This window comes from Notamacropus eugenii, chromosome 3 (assembly GCF_028372415.1).
Source record: "Notamacropus eugenii isolate mMacEug1 chromosome 3, mMacEug1.pri_v2, whole genome shotgun sequence".
Classification (NCBI taxonomy): Eukaryota; Metazoa; Chordata; class Mammalia; order Diprotodontia; family Macropodidae; genus Notamacropus; species Notamacropus eugenii.
Window position 1 is genome coordinate 386,336,421 of NC_092874.1, and position 25,888 is coordinate 386,362,308.

General features: G+C 38.5%; 1 protein-coding gene across 5 annotated transcripts; it reads right to left on the reverse strand.

Moving 5' to 3' along the window:
• Positions 1–634: 634 nt before the first annotated feature.
• On the reverse strand, positions 635–22,036 carry CHST12 (carbohydrate sulfotransferase 12). 5 transcript variants are annotated; one of them, XM_072597705.1, is made up of 2 exons: positions 21,753–22,036; positions 635–2,053 (listed from the first exon to the last, which is right to left on the reverse strand). In XM_072597705.1, the coding sequence occupies exon 2, from the start codon at positions 1,997–1,999 to the stop codon at positions 707–709; it is 1,293 nt and encodes a 430-aa protein (XP_072453806.1). In that variant the 5' UTR covers positions 2,000–2,053; positions 21,753–22,036; the 3' UTR covers positions 635–706. The 5 variants fall into 5 exon arrangements, with proteins under 5 accessions (XP_072453806.1, XP_072453808.1, XP_072453805.1 ...); XM_072597707.1 differs by lacking the exon at positions 21,753–22,036 and adding an exon at positions 21,217–21,650; XM_072597704.1 differs by lacking the exon at positions 21,753–22,036 and adding an exon at positions 21,125–21,650.
• Positions 22,037–25,888: the final 3,852 nt, after the last annotated feature.

The following is a 25,888-nucleotide window of genomic DNA, read 5'->3' on the forward strand; positions in this document are numbered from 1 at the left end:
CAAATTTCATCATTCTTTTTTGTCAAATAAGCCACTTGTACTATTTTAAGTTAAATGTACACCTTTTAGGGAGTTGGCTTTTTAATTCTGGAAATGACTAAAAGTTTAGCTCCTCTCTTTCTAGAAATCTTAATAAAAACTAACTAAACTTTAACCTTAGGTTTCCTAAGGCCATTTCAGCATTAAAATACTTAAACTTGTATTCATGCATTCATTACTCAGCCGGAAGAATAACCACAAAAGGCAACAAAAGACCAGATGGGACATTTTACTCCTTCATTTCCTTTTCCATATTTCATATTAAATATCTGAAATATATTAATTTTTAAAACAATATTAACAAAGGAACTCAAAGAACATAGGCAGTGGAGTAAAGAATGTTCCAGGTTGCAAAGTCCTAGGTTACTAAAAAATAAAAATTGGATTGTCTGCAGTCAGTTCCAGCTTTTTTTGTGGCTCCATTGGTAGGAGCATCCTAGAAATGTGCAAACAGGGAGGGAAAAGCAATAAGGGGAAAACACATACATACATACATTTTATATATATACATATATACATAAATATATACATAAAATGTATGTATATATCCATGATACTTAATTGTTCTGTCTTCAATAGGAAAAAAATCACGATGTGACAGATCCTTAATTTTATTTTAAAATAAAAATACAAGTTTTTTGGTTTGGGGGAGTTTTTTCCCTGTTGCTTAGTCTTTAAGTAGGTTCTCAGGCTTGGGGTACCCAAAGAGAACAAAGTCAGCCTCATAAAGCTTATAAAGCTGTTGTCTCCAGGCTAGAGGGATTTTGGCAAACCAGTCTTCCTCCCAGCTACTTGCAGTCCTGTTCCGATAACTAGGGGGGAAATGAAGGAGTTTGTCCACTTTAAGAAGCTGCAGCAGTTGAGCTGCATCTTCATCCAGGGTCTCTAGTTTCCCCACAAAGTCATAGTCAATCTGGCAAGGGTGGCACAGGCGGTATACCTGCCTCCAATGTTCATTGAAGGGTGCCAGCTTTTCTGTCCGTGGGTCAATTAAGTACTGGATGAAGTCAGGAAATGAGACCTTTAGTCCAGCACTGAAGGCCTCACTGACAGAGGTGGGGAGGCTAGTGTGGTTAGAATACAGTTTCAGCATGGGAACTGCAAATCTCCTGTAGAACTCATCATTCTCCAGCTCGAATTTGCTCCGAAAGGCTGAGATGAGACGCACGAAGGGATCACGAACAAACAAAAATTTAGTGTACTTCTTCAGCTTAATCTTCATGAGGTGGCGTGAAAATTTCCCATATCGCCGCCAGAATTTATTAAAAGTGAGATGAGTACTAGTGTTGTGAACATGTTCCCGGGGAATGTCTAAGGGGTCTTTATAAGGGATTCCCTGATCCAGGAGGCTCTCACTCAAAACAATCATCACTCGTTTCCAATTGGTGCAGGCCACCTTTGGCACATAGCAATAAATGATCCCATGGCGGTCATCCACAATTAGGTGATTCAATTCATAATTAGGAATGTCATCAAATGAACGATTCTTGGTAGGGAAGACGAAGCTGGAGTTGGCACAAAATTCCCGCAACATATTTCTCCTCTCTGCCTGGAGTTTTTCCTGATCTGGGTTCTGCTTAGCATCATGGGTAGACCAGTCATAACCTCTCACACTCTCTTCCATGTTCCCTAGAATAGGTTTACTAGAGCCATGAAGAGGAGGCTGCTCAGTCTTTTTTCTCAAAGGGTCATTCTGTTTCCCACTGGAACTAAGCAGTTTATCTAGAAATTCATCTACATCTGACACAAATTCTTTCTCTTCATCCTTTCCAGTAGTAGGGAGGGCCCCTGGAGGATGAGGTCTGGAAAATGATGTGTGCAAATAGAAGTGTGCTGTACCCACGTTGTCCCAGTAAACAATGATCAAAAGGATCATAAAGACAGATCCCAGTACAATCCAAAGTCTCAAGAGTCTCATCTTGGTCATTCTATCTGTGATGGTAAGGGCAACCCCTTTCATTCAGGTTCACTTCTGCTTTACACAGGGATCAGACATTGTGCTGTGGTGAGGAGCCTAGAAGGTAATAAGAAAATAAGGTTAAAATTAAATTTTCTCTTACATTCTCTGAATCAAATTAGGAACCTTGAAAAATAATAGTTTCCCTTTAATATATCCTCACTTTCTACATCAGTCACAAATTAATTAGATTCTTAACAAAACTCAGGTTAAAACTGCTAACAGATTGGCATTTGGGAATAAGGAGGAAAATAAACCTATTCTGAAATCCTTTTATCATAATACTAAAGAAAAAGGAGAGGCACCTAAAGAGCCAATATAATTGCAAAGGGCATCATCTCATAAGCTCAAATTTTTGATATTCAAAAAAAAATGGAAGGAAAGGCACAAAGACAATTAAAAAGAGTGACACAGACCCAAAGAATTAGTGTCAGAAAGGCTAAAGAAAAAGGTGGAAAAAAAGATGCCCAAGAACAAAATGAAACATTTTTTAAAAGCTACATTTAGAGGTTTAGAATAAGAACAAAGGAGGGACAGGACACTGTCCTTAGGGGAAGACACCATTTTAACAAATGACAGACAGAAAGTAGAATTGAAATCTTGGTTCACCATTTTTCTCCAATCAAATAAACTTAAGACCTGGGGGAAAGGGGAAAAGAATACACAGCTGAGAAGGAACTGAACCCCCAAATGGGTGAAGAGATATTATGAGAACTCTTGGTTGTTTTAAGTAAATTTAAATTCACAGGATAAATGTTGAACTTCCCCATCCCAGAGGACTAAAAGAACAATAGATCTTCAATCACATAATCTTCAAGGAATTAAGAGAGGTGGAGAAAAAGAGAAGAACCCAAAGATTAGAGTCGGTCAAATGTTACAATTTTCAAAAAAAAAAAAAAAGTGGTCCTCCCAAAATCCAGACCAATGAATGAGCTTGAATTATTAGATAAAATTTTAGAATAGATTATTAAACAAAGTTTGAGCACTTAGAAAAGGAAGCAGAGATAACATCAGCATGTGTTCAGGAAGAGTGAATCAAGCTAATTAAACCTCATTTCCTTATGTGATAGAGTTACTAGACTGGTAGGCTGGGGAATGTTGAAAGGTACGTTATCTATTTCAATAAGATGTTTGGTAGTCTTTCACAACAGCCTCACAAACAAGGGGGAAAATGTGGTTTGGATGATAGTAGAAATATATGGTTGAACAATTATAACCACAAAGCACAAGCTAAGGGTTTAATAGCAACTTAGAAGGAATTTTCTAGTAGCACCGCAAAGTTCTTGCTTTGGCCTTGCCTATCAACATTATAACCAATAATGTGGATAAATACTGAGTGGGATAGGTTTAGTGAAGACTTCTCAGATTGTAGTTCTTCTCCCAGGGGTGAGGTAAGACTGAGAGGCTCAAGGTTACTATATTTTTAGAACAGAATAATTCCATATAAGGATATAAAACTGTGTAGTACATTAGGGTCTCAATGATTGGATAAAGTTTACCTAATTCTTCAATGTCTTCATTTCAAAAGGGATTGGTTAGATTTTGTGTCTAGAATGTAAGATCATATTCTCAGCTAATGAGAATAATGGTCAGTGGGGGGGGGGGGGGGGGGACTTGCGTTAGAGTCTATATAAATCACTGCCCTTTCTTTGTCTTCGGCTCTCCTACTCCAGGTGAACTGCTGTAGGATTGTCCAGATTCTCGAGAATCGAATACATCTCTTTTCTGTCATCACTTTGAGAGGCCTCTGAGTAATTGATTTATGTAGGGACCTGAGCCATCCCACACAATACTTAGATTGAAAGCTAATAAATGTAAAACTTAGGGGGTTAGCAAATCTTTTTAAAGATTTTTTTTTATCTCTTTTTAGTCATCTTTCCTACATGTGGATTAACAGACTCAGGATTCAAGGATATTTTGAATGTTATAACAAACGATCAGTACAGCGTATGACATATGCAAAGAATGGGATTTTTGTCAGTGACAGAGACTCCAATCATGGAAACTCTTATCAAGGCAGATCCCAGATCTCAACTGTCTTTTACTGGTAAGCTTGGGAGCTCCCTGAGATACATAAAGGTTAAGTGAACTGCCCAGGATCACACATAGTAGTGGCAAAGACAAGATTTAAGCCCTGGTCTTCCTGATAACAAGTCTGGTATTCTAACTGGGGTTATAATGGTGACTTCATAAATAAAGAATAAGGTTAAAGTATAGCCATAAACACAAAATCTTATATTTAGACTGAAAAAAAATCATTACAGAAGTACAGGATAGGAGAGTCCTAGCTTAGTATCATCAATATGAAAAATTCTATTCATACAAATCAAACAAACATTTCTTAAGTGCCTATACTGTGCCAGTGTGCATAGTAGCAAGGGAAAAAAAGTCCCTGCCCTCAAGGAGGTAGAGGTGGGAATGGAGATGGGGGGAGAGGGGGAAGGAAAAAGTTACTGGAACAGATACACGAATAAGTATATAAATGTAAAACAATTTCAATTATTTGAATATGAAAGTAAAATATATGTAAAATACATATAAAATACACAAGTACAAATGTAAAATAACTTCAGGAGGGGAAACACTAAAAATTGAAGGATTCAAGAAAGACTTACTACAGATGGTAACATATAAGCTAAGCCTTGAAGGAAGCTATGGGGTCCAAGAGGCAAAACTGAGGAGGGAAAGTGTTCCAGGAGGAACACTCAGTCTGTGCAAAGGCAGGAGATGGGAGATGGAAAAAGTAAAGACTTAGATGTTTTGATACCAAAAGCCAAGGTGGTCTTCTGCTACATTCAAAGAGGCACAGTGTCCCCATTCATACCATACTTTGAAGGCTCCTTGCAGTTCTGGGAATCACACTTTAATGAAATGACCAAGGTTAATTCCAGAAGACTGATGATGTGACATATCCCCCTCTTTTCAACAGAAAAGTGGTAGTGAACTATAACTGAAGAACGAGGCATAGGCTGGTCAGAAACGGTCAGTCTGTTTTGCTTAGTTTGTTAGAAGGGTGGCTGGTCATGGTGGTACACACTGATAATCACTGCTACCAGGGAGGATGAAGCCAACAGATCAATAGAACTCAGTAGTTCTAAACTTCAGAAGGTGTAAAAACTAATTAGGTGGATGCACTAAGCTCATCATCATTACGGGAGTCCTGGGGTTACAGTGCCACCAGGCTGCCTTGGGGAGGGGGAGAACGACAGAGACTGACCCAAGTGGGGAAAAAAGCAGGTCAAAGCTTCCAAGCTAATCAGTAGTGGGATTGGGCCCATAAGAGGTGATTGTACTTCCAGTTTAGGGGAAATAGGTAAACAAATTCTCTTCCAGCTAACCCCTCAATAAAAAAGGGATGGAAGTGAAGGGGAAAAAAGGAGGGAAAGAAGAGTGGTTATGAAACAAACAACTCACCCACCTACTGATAAAGAGGTGAAAGACTCAATGAGCAGAATGAAACTTTTTTTTTTAATTGACATGGCCAATGACGGAATTTACTTTACAGAACTATACATATTTGCAATAAGGTTTATATTTTTCTTTCTTATTTAACTGGGAAAGGGTAAATTTTTGCTGATTGAAAAAAAATAATATTAAAAAAAAGAACTAACAAATAACTAAGCCACTATCGTTAATCTTTATAAGATCATAGGGGGAAACTGGTGTTAGAAAAGCTGTGAGAAATTGGAAAACAGATAAGAAAATATACCTCCTTCATATTGGTTGAAAGGCAAGAGAATTTTGAATGCTGAATGCTGTATGCATTGTTAGACACAATAACTGTATAACTACTTTTGCTTAATTGGTTTTCTCTTTTATGAGGAAGGACAGTTTTAATAAATGATTGTAAGGTAAAAACAAAAAACATAAATATAAATTTCCCTCCCAAGATGAAGAAATACTGAAGCACTGTAAAAAGGTATACATCATCTTCATTTTCAAAAAAGAGACAAGATTAGAGTCTTCATACTCTAGGTAAGTTTAGCTTCATTTGATCCCTGGCAAAATTCTAGAATATATTATTAAAAAGAATAGTGAACAGCCAGAAAAAGGAAGATCACTGAGAACTAGTATAGTTTCATCAAGAACAAGTAATATGAAACTACTTATTTTATTTTTTAATAGGACTATTAAGGAATGTCGTAAAGTTTACCTAGATTTTAGCAAGCAATTGACAAAGTCTCTCATACTATTCTTGTGGAAAACATGAAGGAATCTGGAATAGAATAATACATTTGGGAAGGTTTTGGAAACGTTTGAATGACTGAACCAGTTCCACTCCAGCAAATCTGAGCCTTCCCTTGTAATAAAGAAACACAGCCATGCAAAAAGAAGCTAGGCAGTTACTGTGTCTCGACAACGTATGCAACATTCTCCCCTCTACCAAGAAGTGGAAGACAAGTTTCATTAACTATTCCTCCAGAACATTCATTAATGATTCATCTACTTGGAAAGCTTTTAATGGAACGTTCTAGGGATCTGTGCTTGGCCCTGTGCTGTTTAACATTTTTATAAAAGACTTGGACATAAGTATAGATGGCATGATTATTAAATTTACAAATGATGAAAAGGAAACATAACAAACACAGTAAATGACAGAGTAATGATTCAGAAAGATCCTGAAAATTAGAACATTAGATCAAATCTAATAAGACAAAATTTAATGGGGATAAATGTAAAAGTCATATACTTAAAGTAAAAAAAGACAAGTACAAGATGGGGAAGTATAGCTAGATAGCAGTTTGTTCAGGGAAAAAAACTGGCCATTTTAGCAGACTAAATATAAGTCAACGGTATGATATGGCACTCAAGGAAACTAATGCAATCTTTGCCTACATAAGGAAAGAAATGGCTTCCAAGAACAAAGAGGTCTGTCTTACTGTGCTCTAACTCAGACTACATCTAGAATAACATGTTGCTCAGAGCATCACATTTAAGGAGGAGTATTAATAAGGTGGAGAGTGTACAGATGAGGGAAACTAGGATGGTGAGAAGCTGCCTTGAGACCAGAAGGATAAACTGAAAAAAACTGGAGATGTTTGACCTAAGAAAGAAGAGACTTAAGGACATATGATGTTTGTCTTCAAAGTATTTAGAAGCCTGTCCTATAGAAGGACTGGATTTGTTCTGCTTTGTGTCAGACAGCATAATCAATAATGAATGAACTTTGCAAAGAGGTAAATTTAAGGTTTTCATAAGGAAAAAATTTCCTAACAAAAAGAGTTATCCAAAAGAGGAATGGGTTGCCTTGGGAGGCAGCAGAGTTTTCCCTTACTGGAGATCTCTAAGCAAAGATTGAGTGGTCATAGAATGGGAAAATATTTATTAAGCACTTCCTATGAGCCAAGCCCTCCACTAAGTACTGGGGATACAAATAAAAGCCCTTACTCTCAAGGAGTTCACATTCTAATTAATGAAGACAATGCATAAAAGTGGATTTGGCTTCATGGCAGATGGAAATGCCTGATAATACATAAGAGTCCACCAGGCAAAGCAGTTGAGAAAACAGTAAGACCCCATGGTCGTTAGAGAGCAACGGGGCAAATGGATCCAAGCAATAACTACTGGATAGGGGGTAGTGGGCCCAAAGGTTGAAGTGGAGTAAGGTGGGGTTCAGGAAGACATGTGTGAATATCCAGTCTCTAGTGGGAACTGGCAATGAGAGAAAAAGGGTTCATCAAAGCCTGCTCCTGCTGGTACACAGCAGATTGACTCCCTTCTCCCTTTGTTGTCAGATATTGTAGAGAAGATTTTTTTTCAGCTAGAGGTTGCTCTAGGATAGCCACTAAAATGCCTTCCAACAATGAAATTCTGTGACTGAAATTGGACAGCTTGTTTCCTCCCATTTTGGAAAGGCACTATAAAAGCAGAGAGGAAATCAAGTTAGTTTAAAACCCTTTTTGAGATATTAGGGTATTATTATAAATATGTAGTTTTCTGATGCATCAAAGATAAAGCCAGCATCAAAAAAGGAACAGAACTCTCCTAAAAGCTTGAGAAAGGAAGGAATCTTATAATACATCAAATGAATTTAAAGAAAATTTAAAAATCCTATATCCTAGTAAGTGAAATACATTTAATTTTAAGTTTAATAGACCACATCAGTGAATATGAAATTAAACCAGGTTTGCAAAATTGGACAATTTAATTGACATTTTAATATTAACAATGATTGTATTTTAATCATTGGTTACTTCAAGGATCTGTGATTTTATAGATGCAAGTGCTGCCTCTAACAACACAGATGAGAATCCATTAACAACTTTGAAGACAGTCTTCAGGAAGTGTAATGGTTTAACTGGTGGTCATCCAGGGGTTGAGCCTCTCCTCTCTTAACAAGGCTAGTTCTTAGAAAACATACAGTATGCCACAGTATGGCACTTCAAGTTGGGTAGAGATCTACCAGAGATAGCGTTTCATTAGCAAAGCCTTTAAGCACCCAGAGGTACCATCATATTATGATGAGACAGTATAAGGCACTTTACATAATCTCATCATTTCATCCTCACAACAGTCCTATGAGGCAGGTATCAAAATCTCATCTCCATTTTACGAAGGGAAAAACTGACCTCAAACCTACAGAAGATCATACCAGCTAGTAAAGAGGCAGAGCTAGACATCAAACTCAAACCACCTAACCTTCAGTCTAGTCTTATTTCCAATATGTCACAATTCTTTTAGCATGTAATATTATGCTTTATTTTGAGAAGCAAAACAATCTGGCAAATTACACTTTTTGTTATGTCAGTCAATCAAAAAGTCAGTAAAAAAGCATTTAATCAGAATGTGCTAGGCACTTTGCTAAGCAGTGGAGACACAAAGAAAGGCAAAGGACAGTCCTGCCTCTCAAAGAGCTCACAGTCTAATGAAGGAGACAGCATTCAAACAACTATTACAGAGGAAAGGTATTAGTATCATTTTAATTCATATTTTTATTTATTTTTCTGCAATATCTACATTTTCCTTTCTTATTCATTTAGAATGTTGCATTATTATTATTGCATAGGACTATGTGCATAGGGTTACATGATCCAAACTACTTAAACTTCAAAACTGTGGATGGTGTTCATTTAAGAAATACAAGAGGAACCATAGCTATAGGGGATCATCTAGTTTAAAAATGAGAAAACTAAGACTAAGAGAGGCCAATTAACTTACCCAAACTTGTACAGATAATTAATGGACCTCTTAGAATCAATACTAGAACCAGAGTATCTTGACTATTGGTTGCTGAAATGATGTCTGCAAATTCCATTAAAACATTATACTCTTAAATTTAAATATGCAAAAATGATACCTTTTTATGGGATATATATTTTCTTCTCCTCTCCTTCGTCCTCAATCTGTTTCTTTTCCTCAAATCCTGGAGTATTAATATTAAGGAAGATCAGGGAAGGTTTCTTGTAGAAAGTAAGATTTTAACCAAGATTTGAAGGAAGCCAGGGAAACCAGAAGGTGGAGATGAAGAGGGAGAGAGTTTCAGGCATGGGAACAATCAGTGAAAATGCATGGAATGGGAATATGGAGTGTCATGTGCTACGGAACAGCAAAGAGGCAAAAGTCACTGAAGTGCTGGGTATCTGAGGGAATTGTTGAGACATTTTTCAGTTGTGTCCAATTCTTCACGACCTCATTTGGAGTTTTTTTTAGCTAAAATACTGGAGTGGTTTGCCATTTCCTTCTCCAGCTCATTTTACAGATGAAGAAAGTGAGGTAAGCTAGTAAGTGTCTAAGGCCAGATTTGAATTCAGGAAGATAAGCCTTCCCATGTGAGGAAGAGTATGATGTAAAAAAGCTGGAAAGGTAGCAAAGGTCAGGTCATGAAGGGCTTTAAAAGCCTGAGGATTTATATCTGATCATGGAAGTGACAGGGAACCATTAGAGTTTATTGAATAGGGAAGTAACCCAGTTAGAACTGCACTTTAGGAAATCATTTTGAGAACTGAGTAGAGGATGGACTAGAAAGACTCAAGGCAGGAGACCAACTATCAGGCCACTGCGATAGTCTAGGAGTAAGGCCATGAGGACCTCTACCAGAGTGATGGCTATGTCAGAGGAGACATTTATGAGAAATGTTACAAACCTACTAGTCTTGGAAACAGATTGGCTATAGGGAGTGGTGGGGTGGAGATAGTAAAGATTTGAGGATGATTTCTAGGTTTCAAGAGTAGAAGGATAGTAATACTCTCAACAGTAAAAGGAAAGTTAGGAAGAAAGAGGTTTTTGTCGGGAGTTCAGTTATGAACGGAGTCAGTTGTATGAAATTTAAAATATCTAAGAAGCAACTGGAGATGAGACATTGGAGGTCAACAGAGAGGTTAGAGATGAATAAGTAGATTTAAGAATCATCATTGTAGAGATGATTTGAATCTACAGGAGCTGATGGGATCAGTAAGTAAAATGGTATAGAACAGAGATGCCAAACTCACAACCAAGTGCCCTATGGCCAGATTAAAATATAATTGGGAAATGTTTGATGAAATAAATAGAAAATATAATACAACATAATACTAGCTTATGATTTTCTAAGTCAATATGTGCCACCCAGAGAACCAGTTTCTATCTGAATTGGACAACACTGCTATAGAGGAAGAAGAGAAGAAGGACCAAGACAGAATCCTATGAGATATCCCCAGTGTTGTGACTTGAAGGTTGTCATGACCTAGATGAAGATCCAGAAAAGGAGAAGGAACTTTCAAATAGGTAGAAGGAGAATCAGAAGAGATTAAGTGTGCTGAAAACTAGAGAGGATAGGTTATCAAGAAAAAGAGGGTAATCAACAGTGTCAAATGTTGCTGAGAGGCCAAAAAAGGGATGAAGAATGACAAAAGGCTATTAGATTTAGCAATTAAGAAATCACTGGTAACTGCCAAGAAAGCAGTTTCCATCGAATGAAGTGATTGCAGACAAGAGGAGGATAAGAGGCAAGTAAAGTAGAAGCACCTATTATTTATGGCCTTTTTAATGAGTTTAACCACAAAAGGGAGGAGAGATATAAGACAATAGTTATCAGGGATGGTCAAATCAAGTGAGGGAGTTTTGAAAATGGGGGAGACTTGGACATGTATGTAGTCAGTAGGAAAGCAGCTAGAAGATAGGAAGACACTAAAGATAAGTGAAAGAGTGGGGTTACAGAGGAGCAATCTGCCGGAGAAAGTCACTTGTGCATGTAGAGGTTTTCCTTGTGAAGGGCCACCTCTTCACATGAGACAGGAAATAATGGCTGAAGGTATCTGAGTGGTATGAGATGAGGAGGAGGTGATAAGAGGGAGCTTTGTATATTTAATCATACAGGAAATATTACATATGTTGTACACCTTTGCTAGAAAACCAATGCCATGCCTCCAACTACAGATGCACCCCAAAATCCTGCCTTGGACTCTCTTTTCTTTTCTCTCTATACTATACTCCTACGTGGTGACCATCAGGTAAATTATCAACTCTATAAAGAATGCTCCAATCTATTTATTCAGTTCTAGTATGTCTCTTGAGTTCCTGCACTGCAACACCTGCACACCTACTGGGACTGCATGCTCTACAGGCATCTCAAATTCACCATGTCCAAAACAGAACTCATCATCTTTCCCTAAAAATATCTATCCCTCCTCCAAAATTCCCTATTTCTGTAAGAATACCATCTTCCAGTTACTGAGATTCACAACTCATTCTCTTCTCCTCACTCTCAACCCCGCATATTTCACATTTCTGCATCCACAGCATCCCATGCATCTATCATCTTATCTCCAATCAAACAACTACCATACTAGTTCAGGCCCTCACTGCTTCTCATCTGGACTATTGCAAGAGCCTTCCAACTGGCCTACCGATCTCAAATCATTCCCCATTTCAATTTATCTCATCAAGTTATTTCCCAAAAAACAAAGACTCCAGAGTCAGAGAACATGGGTTGAAGTTCTACCTGTGACACTTATTACCTATGCAACCTTTGACAAGTCCCTTAACTTCTCTGGGCCTCAGTTTTCTCATCTATAAATTAAAGGGTTTAAACTAGATGGCCTCTGAGAACTCTTCCAACTCTAGAATTATGATTCTATGATCAATAAACATTTTGGCTCTCTATTACTACATATAAACTATAGTTTTGACACAAAGTTCTTTACAACCTGGCTCCATCCTACCTCTCCAGCCTTACTACAGCTTACTCCTTTCTACATATTCTATGGTCTAGATAGGCCCCCTTGCTTCCTTGTTCATCCCCACAAATTATACTTAATCTGCCTTTTTACTGGCTGTCCTTCATTCCTTGAATGATCCAAGAATTCCTTGAATCCTCACCTCTGGTTTCCTCCTATCCTTTCTGGAATATCTGGTTTCCTTCTTTTAAGACACAACTCAAGCACCACTTTCACATGAGGCCTTTCCTGCTCCTTGGCTACTGGCACCTTCCACTACCCCACCCCTACCCACCCCTCAAGCTTACCTTGTATCCAATTTGTGTGTTGTGTAATCTGCAGGGAGCTGATAGTGCAGTGGATATAGCACCAGGACTGGAATCAGGAAGACCTGACTTCAAAGCCAATCTCAGACACATACTAGCTGTGACCCTGGGCAAGTCACTTAACTTCCAGTTTCAACTGTAAAATGGGGACACTAATATCACCTATCTCACAAAGTCGTTGTGAGGATCACATGAGATACGTTAAAAAAAAAAAAGTTAGCAAAAAAAGAAAGTGCTTAGCAAAGTCCCTCGAAGGCAGGGGCAGTTTTTTTCTCTTTGTATCCTCCCTGCCTAAGTCAATGCCTAGAACACAGCAGGACTTTAATAAATGCTTGCCGACCGAGTGATTTACAAAGTGGTAACTAGTTTAAACTTTTGCAAAATTCTGTAGAAAATAATTGAAAGAAAAGTGGTCCTATTCTTCTAGATGAATTACCAAGTAATGTAATAAAAATTTCATTGATAGGTCCATAATTTTTTTGGTGGTAATAGCTGTCCCCTACCAACAGAAGCAATATGTTTTAAAAGAAATGCATGGCCCATGTTTTTCCAGCCCTTCCCAGGGATCTTATGCACAGGTGGCAATATTCTTATTTGTCAGAGCTGAGTGTAATCAACAAAAAGGAAGGAAGACAAGTTGACTTGTATTTTCAACTGAATTGTGCTTCTTTGTTAGATGAAAATCAAATTGTTTCACTTCCTGGCAGTTTCACATCCACCAGATGCCAAGTCTCTGATCTTTGGGTAACAAAGAAGACACAAAACTGCACAATTACAACTCCATTTTGATGCTTTCCTTACAATAAGTTCAGATACATTCTTAGAATTTATATCTAGCTGGAAATTTAATATAAATTTTCCTTTCCTGTATTCAACTTAATATCCATTTCCGAAAATGGATTGTGCCAGAGTTGAGTCATTTGACATTTTATTGTTTATCCAAACTGAGAATACATTTCAAAGCTATGTGTTTTCTTTTGTTTAAAAGGATGCTGCTTATTATGATTTTTTTCAAGTTAGTCAAACTTCTCCTCTTTTACACTTGCTTTATTTATTAACTATTTTAAATCTTTCAACCCATAACCCATGATAATGCTGAAAACACAATATACTGGAAAGAAATTTGGACAAGGTATCAAAATGACTTTGTTTTTCGTCCCAGTTCTTTTACTTATTTCTGCCATTGTGTGATCTTAAACAAATCACTTCTTCAGACCTGTTTCTTCATTTTTTAAGATGAAAAAATTTGAACCCTATGCACAAGTTCCTTCCAGTTCTAAAACTGCATATGGCATTAAGACACTTTAACTTTCCTCTTGAAATACTGGTTACTGTATTAAAAGTCTACACAAAATAACCTAACTATAAGACTTAAGAATAGTGAAGCTATGTGTAATCAGAATCCTGAAGTCAAGAGTCTTTTCTTGGAACCCCAGCTCATCTTCATGCCAAGAACAAAGTAAATTACTAACAAATACTATTTTGTCTCATTTTCTGCACATATGTGCGTGTGTGTAAATATATGCTGTATGTGTATACACACACAGGCTTGGTCCATACATAACTTACTAAAAAAAAAAAGACATAATTGAAAAAGGAAAAGACAAAGGGTGACATAACTCTTGTGGTTTTTAAATAAAAGGAATTTCCTAATACAACTGCAAAAGCCCTGCTTGTCTGGCTAATCCACTTTAAAACTTGAAGTTCAGTAGCTGAACCAGTTTTGCTTCTCCTCTTTCCAGTTTGACCAACAAGGCACGTGGAGGGGGGAAGGGGAGGGCTAATCTACCTAACATTTATGGTTCCTGACCTTTTAAAGTCAAATGATAAGTAAATAAAAGCATTGTTTTGTTTATGAACATGAAAGAATCTTTTAAAATTCAATTTTAAGTAGAAAGGCAGTATTTTATGTTCATATTTCTGTAGTAATTTCTAATTCCAAAACAAGCCACATAAACAGCAGTTACAAAAACAAAACTCCTGAGTGTATGAAACATACCTGTGAAAGAAACCTTTTTTTAAAGTAGTCTGGTTGCTTTCCTTCCAAAATACTTACATAAAATATAAATTAGCTTGTGGTCACATTGAAAATAGCTCTCAGAATTGGCAACAGATGTAGAAGGCAGGGAAGGGGGGTATAAGTTAAAGAATAACTGATTAGACAGGATGTAAAATTATTAACTATCAATTTCATTTTTAAAAAAAACAATATTTAAGCATCCTAAATTATTGACATTGGAGTCTAAATGGTCTAAACTTGCCACAATGTATTTAACACCTTATCCCATTTTATAAAGTAGATCTACCACAGTATCAAGAAGAAAAGGTACAACAAAAAGGCCAAGCTGATAGTTGAATTTATGAACCTGAGGGTTTCAAAAACGTACAACTGAGATCCTGCCTCAAAAAATGATTTTTTCATCCAAATAATTCAGAGAGTTATTTCCAACCAAAAGAACAAGTCGGGGGGAGGGGTACGTATATATGTGTGAATAGATATATATAGATATATATATATAGAACTTCAGCTGACTTTACAAATGAAAAGCAGTCAACCTTCTGTTGTATTTCAATCAAGTTTAACCATCAAAAAGATTTACAGGGAAAAGCCTATCATCTTTTTGATATTTTACTACAGGGACTTAATAATAAGTATCAGAATTTGGAACTAAGGACTTAGGGGTCATCTTGTACAATCCCTTTTACAAGAATAAAATACAGAAAAAAATTCAAGATTAAAACTAAAATGCTGTAATTGAAAGTTAGGGTTGTTTTTGAATATGGGGTGGGACTGCTTATTAAAAGTCACAGGGAGGGGCAGGCAACATTGCAGGACTGCAAGCCAAAGGCTGGCTTGGCAGCCCTGTAGAAGCACTCTGTGCTGCCATACAAGGCCTCGTGCTTGTCAAATGACTGTTCAGACCAATAGGGGGTGGAGGAGCCGTTGAAGAAATGTGTTTGTCTCTGGTAAGTAAGGAAATCTAAGTACTGCTTTGGTTCACTGAAGAATCAAACTAAATATGAAGACAGCTATGTTTAGTCAACTTTACCTCAAAAAGATGTCTGCAACTGGTAGATTTTAAAGAATTTTCCAAAGCCTTCTCATTTACTCTGGTTCTATATTAAAATCCTTATTTAAAAAATGATTTTCACATCACATCAATAGTCTGTGAGGTGATGTCTATAAAAACTTGGTTGAAGTGCATTCAGTTCATCCTGTGAACTGTTCATTTTGAAATGGCTTAAAGGATATAAGGAAGGAAATGCATGTAAAGAATCAGCGTAGCATCAGTGACAGACAAGTTGGATGTTAAACAGATAACCACAAAAACTTCAAGGACCTACAGGAGGGCAGACATCATGGATGAGAATTACAAAGGCCAAGAAAGGAGAATGGGTGACAATTATCGGGTTAATTTTTTTGCTATATAATCAGTCAGATAAGTGAGAACTAAACACTGAATTTTGAGAGAGAAAGTATTATGTCTGCCAATGAGGGGCAAAGTTTCAAATGAAACTGAAATTCTAGGGCAAGGGAAGAAATAATTGCATTTTGATTGGTATTCTTCACTCAGGAGTACATCAATATAACCTGGCAGCTTCAAAAACAAAACAAAGTGATTTAAACAAAGGGATATGTTTAAGATCACACAATGGCAGAAATAACACAAGCTCTCAAGCTGAGATTCTTTTAAAGTCAGGAAATATTGCACAAAAAGATATCACATAGGTTTTTCCAACTACATATTCTGAAGGGCCTGAGATGTCTCAAAGTGTCTGTTACGTGAGCACACAATGCTTCTCTCAGAGGCAGCCAATGGCATAGTAAAGCACTCAGCCCAGTCAGCAAGACTCGAGTTCTAGTCCAGGCTCCAACATTTACTAGCTATATGATCCCAGGCAAATCCATTTAAGCCATTCACTTCAATTGCCTCAACTGTAAAATGGGAATACTAATTGCAACTATTTGCAAGATTGTTGGAGGATCAAATGAGAATATTTGTAAAAATGCCTAGCCCAGTGCCCAGCACATAGTAGGAAGTTACATAAATGATTATTCTCTTTCTCTTTTTGTTTGAAGATTTACCAAACTGTAAAAAATGCAGTTGTACTAACCTATAATTCACATTACCAAAAGGCAAACAGATTTACTAAGAATCTCCACGATTCATAGTTTTTCTCTGTTTTAAGTTTTCAGTGATTCCAATACAACTACGCAGATCCTGCATGAAATCATCCTCATATTTTTAACTAATTGCCAGCTACTATCAGCCTAAAATCATTGGAGCCAAACTGGCCTTCTTGCTCTTAACTCATTCAAGCCAATTCATCTCCCATCTTCAAGCCTTTCCACTGACTACTGAACTCCACTGAACTCCCATCTCACTCCTACCACTTCAGAATTACTTGTTATTTTCAAAATTGTGCCCAAGTGCCACCTTCCATATAAAACCTTTCCTGATCCCTCTAGCTGCTAGTGCCTTCCCTTCCCTCCCACAAATTATCTTCTACTTACTTTTATTATATATGTCTCTCTGTATATATCTTCCCAGATCCTCCCTATCACATCAAGTCCAAATTCTTTCACCTGATTTTCAAGGCCCTCCAAAATTTGGCCCTAACCTATCTAACTTAATTTCCCACCTTTGTTTAATACTCTAGACAAGCCAGGCTAGCTTCCTCAGTATCTCCAACATAAGCCATGCTAATTTCTAACCTCTCTGCCTATGCGCTAATTATTTTTCTTCCTAGAATGCCAATCCTTGACCTTTTCAAAGCCTACCCACTCTTCAAGGTCCAATTCAAAACCCTACCTTCTTATTGAAGATGGCTATTTAGTTAATGTACTTTTGTAAGTATATAAAGTTATAGCTGGAAGAGACCTCAGAGATCTCATCCAACATATTCATCTTCCAAATGAAAAAGCAGAATACAATGAAGATATCTGATTTGTCCAAGGTCATACAGCAGAACTAGGAAAACAAAGGCCTACCATATCCAAAGAGATTGTACTCTCCTCTGAACTCTTATTGCATTGTCAATAAATGTCTCACAATTTAGTGATTAAAAGAGTTGTAAAACCTTCCAAGCAAAGATGAGAGACTGTCACCGTTTAACTTTGCATATTCTGTCAGAGTTGGTGGATAGTTTGATTAATTTTGCTAAAGTGTTTTTGCCCTATCTTTCTTTGAAACAAAGGGCGGCTCATTCGATAAAGAATGGAGAGGAATGTATTCAGAAAAAAAGATAATATAAAATTTTTGAAACAAAATGGAATAATTAATGAAAATTGTGTCTTCAACCAGACTATAAGTTCCTTGAAGGATTTCTATATTCTCTCTTGCACCTACCACACAACGATTTATTTCATTGATATTTGACTTGCAAATCTTAAGGGAAAATAAAATGTCTTCTATGCAAAAAAATCACAAAAAATTCAACAATCTCAAAAAGATAAAGTAATAACAGATTACTCAGACCAGAGTGATTAATAATCCAGTAGCCAACAAGAACCAAGTCAATAACATATAGATAAGATGATAGGGTGTAACACAACCATGAGTACGATAAAGATAAAACTAGAAAGCAATTAAATATTCAACCCCACTGAGAAATGGGGTAAGCTGATTGACCTGTTTGGGTGTGAGAAGCAGCAGAGCCAAGATTATGATCATCTGACTACAGAAGTGGAAGCTTGTCTTTCAGACATTCTATGAATCTTTGGATGACAACTGCCATGGATATAGGCAGGAAATACTGTCAGTTTCAAGGTAAGCCAGAAAAGACAACTATTGACACAAAGGGAACCTTCCTGACCCATGCCTATACAAAGTGTGTATGAAATAAACAACCACCTTTGGTTTTCAAAATGCAAAACAGTAAATAGAACCAAAAGCAATTTAGAAAATGGATGGTAGAGTGTAACACGAAAAATAATCACCTAGCACCATCAGCTTTAATATTGTTTAGCATGTAAACAGCCACTCTCCCTTCCATTAATAACAAGTACAGCATTAAGGTTTCAAGGGGAGAGGAGGATTAATCAGCAGTCTCAAATAGTTCAGCATAGCACAGAAAGTAAGTATACTACTTGTCTAAGGCAGTATTCTTGCTCCCTCCAAGTCTTATTCTTAAAAGCAATAATCATAAATTTTAGATGTCCAATTTGTCAAATAAACTTATTAATAAAGTGGGATCAAAATGAGAAGTCTTTTTAAAGCAATAGTTTTCCAGTACTCATTTTCAAAGACACCTATCTAATAGCTGGGTAGCACAATCATTTGCATATAAATTACAAAAGTCTTCACAGATGTTATGGTAGCAACATATGCAAAAGATATTCAGGCAATTTTCAGGATATAAGGATTCCTACTTTTAAGTTATGATTTATTAATGCCTCTATTCTGTCTTCCTCTGTACTCAGATACTAGCACTGACCCATCCCCAAAATTAGACTGCAGAAAGAACAGAGTGGGAAAGCATAGAATCACAAGGCTGGAAGGAAACCCTCCCCAAGGTCATCTAGTCCAATGAATCCCAGAACAGGAATCCCATCTATAATAAACCCACCCTTTGTTTGGAAAACTTCTAGAAAAGGGAGCCTAGAAACTCCTGAGACAATCCATTTTATTCACAGCTCCAAGTTTTTCCTTATGTTAACACCAAATCCGCCTTTCTGCAACTTGTACTCACTGCTTCTAGTTTTGCCCCTTCAAGGCAAACAGAACAATTGCCATCATTCTTCCACATAACAGCCCTTCAAATACTTGAAAGAGAAGACATAATCCAGGGTACATATGATAGTTGTACATGATGCCTACCCTGAGTTCTCTCTTCTTTGGAAAGGTTGAGGGGAGTTTAATGAAATCTACCTGAAATCCTAGTTCTGTCCTCTCTGGCACAGACACAGTTTAGGCAGCACTAACTCCTAAAGAAACTAATGCAACCACTCTACTTGCCACTCGCATTCCTATTCATACTGAGTCTGCTACATAAAATAAATAATTTAATAATTACACAAAACACCATGGTTTGTTGTGTTTGGTGCCAGACAGAATCTCTACAAATGCTAACAGTCTGCCAATGGTGTCTTCGTGGCTAAGAGCCCAAATGGAAGATATAAATTTTGCTGTTAGCAACAGTACGTGGTTTCCTTTAGCTGAAGAGGTAACACTGTTTCTGGAGCAAAAGGTCACTTATGAAACACTATTCTACAACCTAAATGCATCACACTAGACTCTACCACACAGTCACTGCTTTACCAAAGGAATTAAGAAGAAACACTGTTATCTTTTGAAAGTACTCCTACAGAACCAGATGGATTTATTCAACTTTGATAACTAGTGTTAAGACTGGGTGGTAAAAGAAAATATTCCATTACTGTCGAAATTGAAAGTGAACTAAATCCCTTCCCTACTCCCCCCAAAAAAACTAAATTCCACAGAATGTTAGCTACCCAGTCTCCATTCCCCAGTCTCCATTCCCCATCCCCATACGGATTTAACTTTTTTCAATGCAAAGACCAACACAATTCTATTATTACTTGGTAAATGTTTTAAAAATCAGGCTGGTAGTTAAGAAGGGGGAAGAAGAAGAAATAAAAAAGAAAGGCAGACCTAGGCACCAAAGCAATAGCAGTGAATTTGCGATACCTGAAGGCTCAGGATTATTAGCTCAAAGAGATAGAGTTTGAAGTTAACAAGTTCAATAGAAAACCCTGAGTGGAAACTTCTTCTATCAATCTACATATATATGTGTACATGCATACACACATATATACATGCATACACACATATATATGCAGATATGTTGTGTGGCTTAGTCATGTATAACTCTTTGTGACTCCTTTTTTGGGTTTTCTTGGCAAAGATACTGAAGTGGTTTGCCATTTCCTTCTCCAGCTCATTTTACAGATGAGGAAACTGAGGCAAACAAGGTTAAGTGACTTACCTAGGGTCACACAGCTAGTAAATGTCTGAGGCTGGATTTAAATCCAAGTCTTCCTGACTCCAGAGCCAGCACTCAATCCACTACACCACCTAGCTGCCTCACAATGGATATACAGGATAAAAGTGTACATATATAATACATACATATGTACATGCATGTATGTATGCTCATACATAGTACATATTGCATAACACCATATATTACATAGCATTGTTACATATGCGTATTATGCATATATACACATACATATGCACAGATGTATATATACACATGTATATATTATATATAACCATATAAGTGTATAACATTATATAAAATCGTATTTATATCTTATATATAACACATTTAAACTCAAAAATGTGTGTGTATATACACATACACACAGCATATATACGCAATTGTTTTCCAATACTAACTTTTAAAGGCACTTGTCTAATAGCTGAGTGGCACATTAATTTGAGTGTAAATTTACAAAAGGTCTCCACAGATGTTACGGCAACTGTAAAGACACATACACACACACAATCCTGAAGGGACAAACGGAGCCCAGAGCTTCCTCTAATGAGAACCTAGAGCTTCCTCTAATGAGAACCTAGAACCCACTATAACCCGTGCAGTAGAAGAGGTAGGTGATGGGGCAGTGGGGCCCAAGGGCCATTTTCCCTCTACATAACTTGGCCCCCAAGGTTCTTGCTGTTACAAAAGGATGCTTCTCCCACCTCCTCCATTTCCCCTTCGTCCCGAGGGAAGCCGAGAGCCGGTGTTTGCACTTTCCCTTTCCACGCCCTCCTACGTGCTGGTTCCTTAATACCTTCGAGAGGGAGCGAGGGAAGGAAGAGGATTAGCCCGAGGAGAGCGGGGAAGGTGGGCTGGAGCAGCGGCCGGCCCCAGCCACGCTCACAATGACTGGGGGCGGAGGAGAGCCGGCGGCCGGAGGCGTGTCGGGAGCCCGAGCTCCAGGCTTCTCCGTGGCCGGGATGGTCCCGAGGACGTCCCCGGCGCAGGGGGTGCGAGGCAGCCGGCATCCAGGGGGGTGTGAGCGTGGAAGTGTGCGTGCGCGCGGGTGCAAGGGTGTGTGTGAGTGCAAGGGTGCGTGAGCAAGGGTGCGTGAGGGGGACAGAGCCGGCAGCTGCGGGGCCAGACGAGCCCCGAGCGGACCCGGCAACCCGCGAACCGTTAGGCGAAAGCCCGTCCGCCCGGGCTGAGGTCCCGGCTGAGGTCCCGGCCGCTCGCCGCGGGCCGCCCTCGCCCCTCCCTCCTCCCGCCTCGCTGCCCCGGACCTCGCCTCGCCGCTCCCCCGGCCGTACCCGCCGCCCGCCCCGCGCCGCCCGCCTCGCCTCGCCTCACCTCGCCTCGTCAGTCACTCGCGCCGCCGCCCCGCGAGTAGCGGATCATAAAGAGGCCGCCCCATTTCCCTGGCCCCGCCCCCGGCCGCCCAAGGGCACCGCCTCCGACTCCTATTCTCGCGAGAAAGAGGCGGAGCTAGAGGAACTGGGTGCGAAGGATGCAACCTTGCGCCTGCGCCGACATCTCTACCTCTCTCTTTTACCTTTTTTTTTTTTTAATCCCTCCCTTCTCCTTCTCCCCACCGCGCGTTCTTCCCTCCCCCTGCCATGTGGCGCCTTATTTATGATTTGAGATGGGCTCTGTCCACCTGGCTTGTCAAGCCCCGCCCCCTCTCTCCAGCCAATCCTCTAGGGCTTTTCTGTCCCCGCCCCCTTCAACTCCGCCTTTAGCCGCATGCCCGCCTTTCACAGCCTTAATTGGTGCTCGGAAAGAAAAGGGGGCGGGATTGAGAAACTGACAGAGGCCGGCATCTCTCCGCCAGTTCTTGTGCTTAGCTCTTAACTAACTTCCTCAGCCCAGAAAAGGACCCACTCAAAGGGGTAATCGGTTATTTTCCGTTTATTGCAACGTCTGCTCTTAGTTACAATCTATGCTAATTTAGAAACATCCTTTGCAACTGGGGAAACGATAAAAATCAACTCGAATGGGACAAGAGTTCGTCTGAGAAATATTAGCTTTGACTGGAGAGATCCAGATATCCTGGGATCACTAATGCCCTGGATTAAGTCGCCCCTTTCAATAATGAGCACTAAATCCAATGAGCTTTTCGTCAGCCTTTCTGCAGAACTTAACACCCTTGATTATCTCCTCATCCTTGAAACTCTGTCTCTAGTGTCCACACTACATTGTCCTCATTCTTCTATTTCTCCAGCTGCTTCTGTTTTCTTCAGTGATTCTCCTTCCTCCTTTTTCCCATCTGTGTTTATTCCTTAAAATGTAATTCTTGGCCAGCTGCTCTTTTCTCTATAGTCTCTCTCTCTCAGAGAACTCATAACGTCAACTATCTCCTTTCTGTTGTCTTCTGACTTCTTCCTCAATGCCTACCAAGCATACCTAGGTCTCCCCTATGACAATAATATTTTTTTTAAAGTTTGACTTGACCCTACTAGTCCCTTGGAGCTGTTGTCCTTTATCTCTCCTCCCTAGCACACCCAGACTAGAAAAAGAGATCTGTGCTCATTGCCTTCACTTCTTCCCCTCTCAGTCACTTTGTCATTCCCAAGCAATCTGACTTCCTATGGCTGATCTCTCTTAGTTCTCCTACATGTCAGTCAGGGTTTCTCTGAGAATCCTATTGTTTTTCTTGCTTGAAAAGTGTACCCCACTTGTTTGAATAAAAATGCGTTAGTAGACTGATTAGAATGAAGACACACCAGATAGTAACTAACGACTGGAGGCATGCCTAGTTCCCTTCATGGTTGTAGGACTCTCCTAGTCCGTCACAGACGGTCTGCCTCGGAACTTCAGGGTCCCTCATGCTACTCAGGACAAGAAACATGAAATCCACTCTGATACTAGGGAGATAGACACTAGAACACAAGATGTATTGATGTATTGGGAGGTGGGGAAATTTGAAAGAAGCCCTGGACACCTCAACGCCACATCTAGGGATTCCATTAATGAGGAGAAGGGGGAGGAGAAAATCAGAGTGGTGCTGGGTTGGAAGAAGCTCACTGGGGATATAACTGAAAGAAAGGGAAAAGCCTGATGCCTTATAGCTTCCTATTTTAACTAATAATTCTTGTTAAAGAAGTACTAAGCTCAGTTGTTTCTATACTGTATTGTGAGTGTCCAGTTGCCTGGCCGTAGCTGGCTCTGAAACATGCTGAATAAATTTATCATTTGGGGACAAGACTCCACAAGAGGGAAAAACTGATGCAAGATTATATTACAATTACTCAGGCCAGAATGTAGCAAAAATATGGGCCATGTGGTATCTCCAAAGGTTGTCTTTCTTTCCCATCCACAAAAACTTCTTCTAGTCCTTGAAGATTACCAACTTCTCTATAATGATCTTTTATGAAAAAGCTTCTGTAGGAAAAAAAAAAATGTTGTCAAGCCCAATTAGGAGCAGAAAGAGATATGGTAGAACAAATAACAGATTTCTTATGTATCTTTATGATAGAAAATAGAGATTTTTCTATTATTGGTTCAAATTGTTAGTGGGGGTTTTAATGATATCTATGCAGTTTGATAAAACATATTTTATGTGGGAAAATTGGGTCACTAATGCATTGTTGGGTGATTTGTGAACTGATCCAACCATTCTGGAGAGCAGTTTGGAACTATGCCCAAATGACTATAAAACTGTACATGCCCTTTGACCCAGCAATACCACTACTAGGTCTGTATCCCAAAGAGATCAAAGAAAAAGGACTTATATGTACAAAATGTTTATAGTAGCTCTGTTTGTGGTGGCAAAGAATTGGAAATTGGGGAGATGTCCATCAAGTGGAGAATATATGAACAAGTTGTATGATAATGATGGTATAGTGAAACGATAAACTTTCAGAAAAACCTGGAAAGACTTACATGAACTGATGCAAAGTGAACTTAGCAGAAGTAGGAGAACACTGTACACAGTAACAGCAATATTGTATAATATTCAACTGTGAATCACTTAGCTATTCCCAGCAATACAAAGATCCAAGACAATTCTGAAAGAGCTATGATGGAAAATGCTGTCCACCTCCAGAGAAAGGACTGCATACTGGGGGTTTTGTTAACTTTTTTTCTTGGGATTTTTTGTCTATATTTTCTTTTACAACATGACTAATATGGAAATATGTATGCATGACTAAATATGTATAACCTTTATCAAATTGTTCACCCTCTCAGGGATAGGGAACAGGGAGTGGGGAGTAGGATAAAAACTAGATCTCAAAATTGTAAAAAAAAAAAAAAGTCAAAAAATGTTTTTACAGGTAATTGGGGAAAATAAAATATTTAATAAAAAAAGGGGAAAAAATTAGCTGAGGAACAGAAATGGTGGATTCAGAAGGGCTCAGAGACCACTTACTCTATTTCTTTTTCCCTGAAGGCAAGCTTGCTTTTGAACTCAAACAGAATCATGTACACTAAATTTGTCTCAGAAGAAGTAGTATGACCTAGTGCAGGACTTGATATCTAAAGTCTTCAACTCTAATCCCAACTTCAAAATTTATGAGCTATGTAACCTCAAGTGAAATCACTTAACTTTTTGAAGCTTTAATTTCCTCATCTATAAAATAGGCAAATTAATATTTGCATTGATTGATTGTTTTGAGGAAATATTAGTCTTCTCTTTCTGTCTCTCCCACCTTCTCTTCTGAAAAAAGAGTTTCATACACAGCTCATCAAGAATGGTGGTTCAAAAGAACCTATGAAAAAACATATTTATTTCTCTATTCTATTTTCCTTTGGGTATTCTCCATGCAAGTTGCAACCTCCCTAATTTCTGTTTATGGCTATAAGTATCTTCACATGAATTTTGGTATTTTTCATTTACGTATATGGCTTCTTTACCTAACTATATATGTACAATATAAGCTACTATTATATAACACAGGTTCTCTTCAAATATGAGCCCCTGAAAGATCATCAGAGTTCAAGGAATAATTTTGGTCGGTATCGACTCAAAGCCACAACTGACAAAACTTGAATTAAAACAGAGATCATATTAACAAAAATCAAAGACAGTTTAGGAATAGTTTAGGAAATAGTTTAGAAAAACCAACGTTCTCACACAGATTTCTGCTTTACTGGTGGAAGAAGAAACATTGATGGCCTCAGTGTCTCATGCTCCCAGGACTGTATCCCAACTGCCTTTGAACTGCTGCTTGTTGTTTTCCTGCATAGGTCCTGATATCATGTGCTATGGTGTCTTCTCCGCTAAGCTGGGGGCTTCTGAGATCTGAAGTCTTCTGAGGTCTTCTTTCTCCACTGTGCTGCCATCCACTGGGTCTCTACCAAATTTCAGCAACTATGTGGCCTTTCGTGGATCTGGCATTAGCATTATTATTCTTACGTGAATCAGACCCATAGCTATCTATACCAAACCAGCAAAGCAAGATTCTCTTAAACCAAGTCTCTTTTAAACAGAATTGCTTCCCCTACAGTAGCAAATCTTCAGGGTTGCTGATATTTTGGTTGATGTG

What these genes read in the sequence shown, in the direction of transcription:
- CHST12 (XM_072597705.1), bottom strand. Translation starts at nt 1,999, where the DNA reads ATGAAAGGGGTTGCCCTTACCATCACAGATAGAATGACCAAGATGAGA.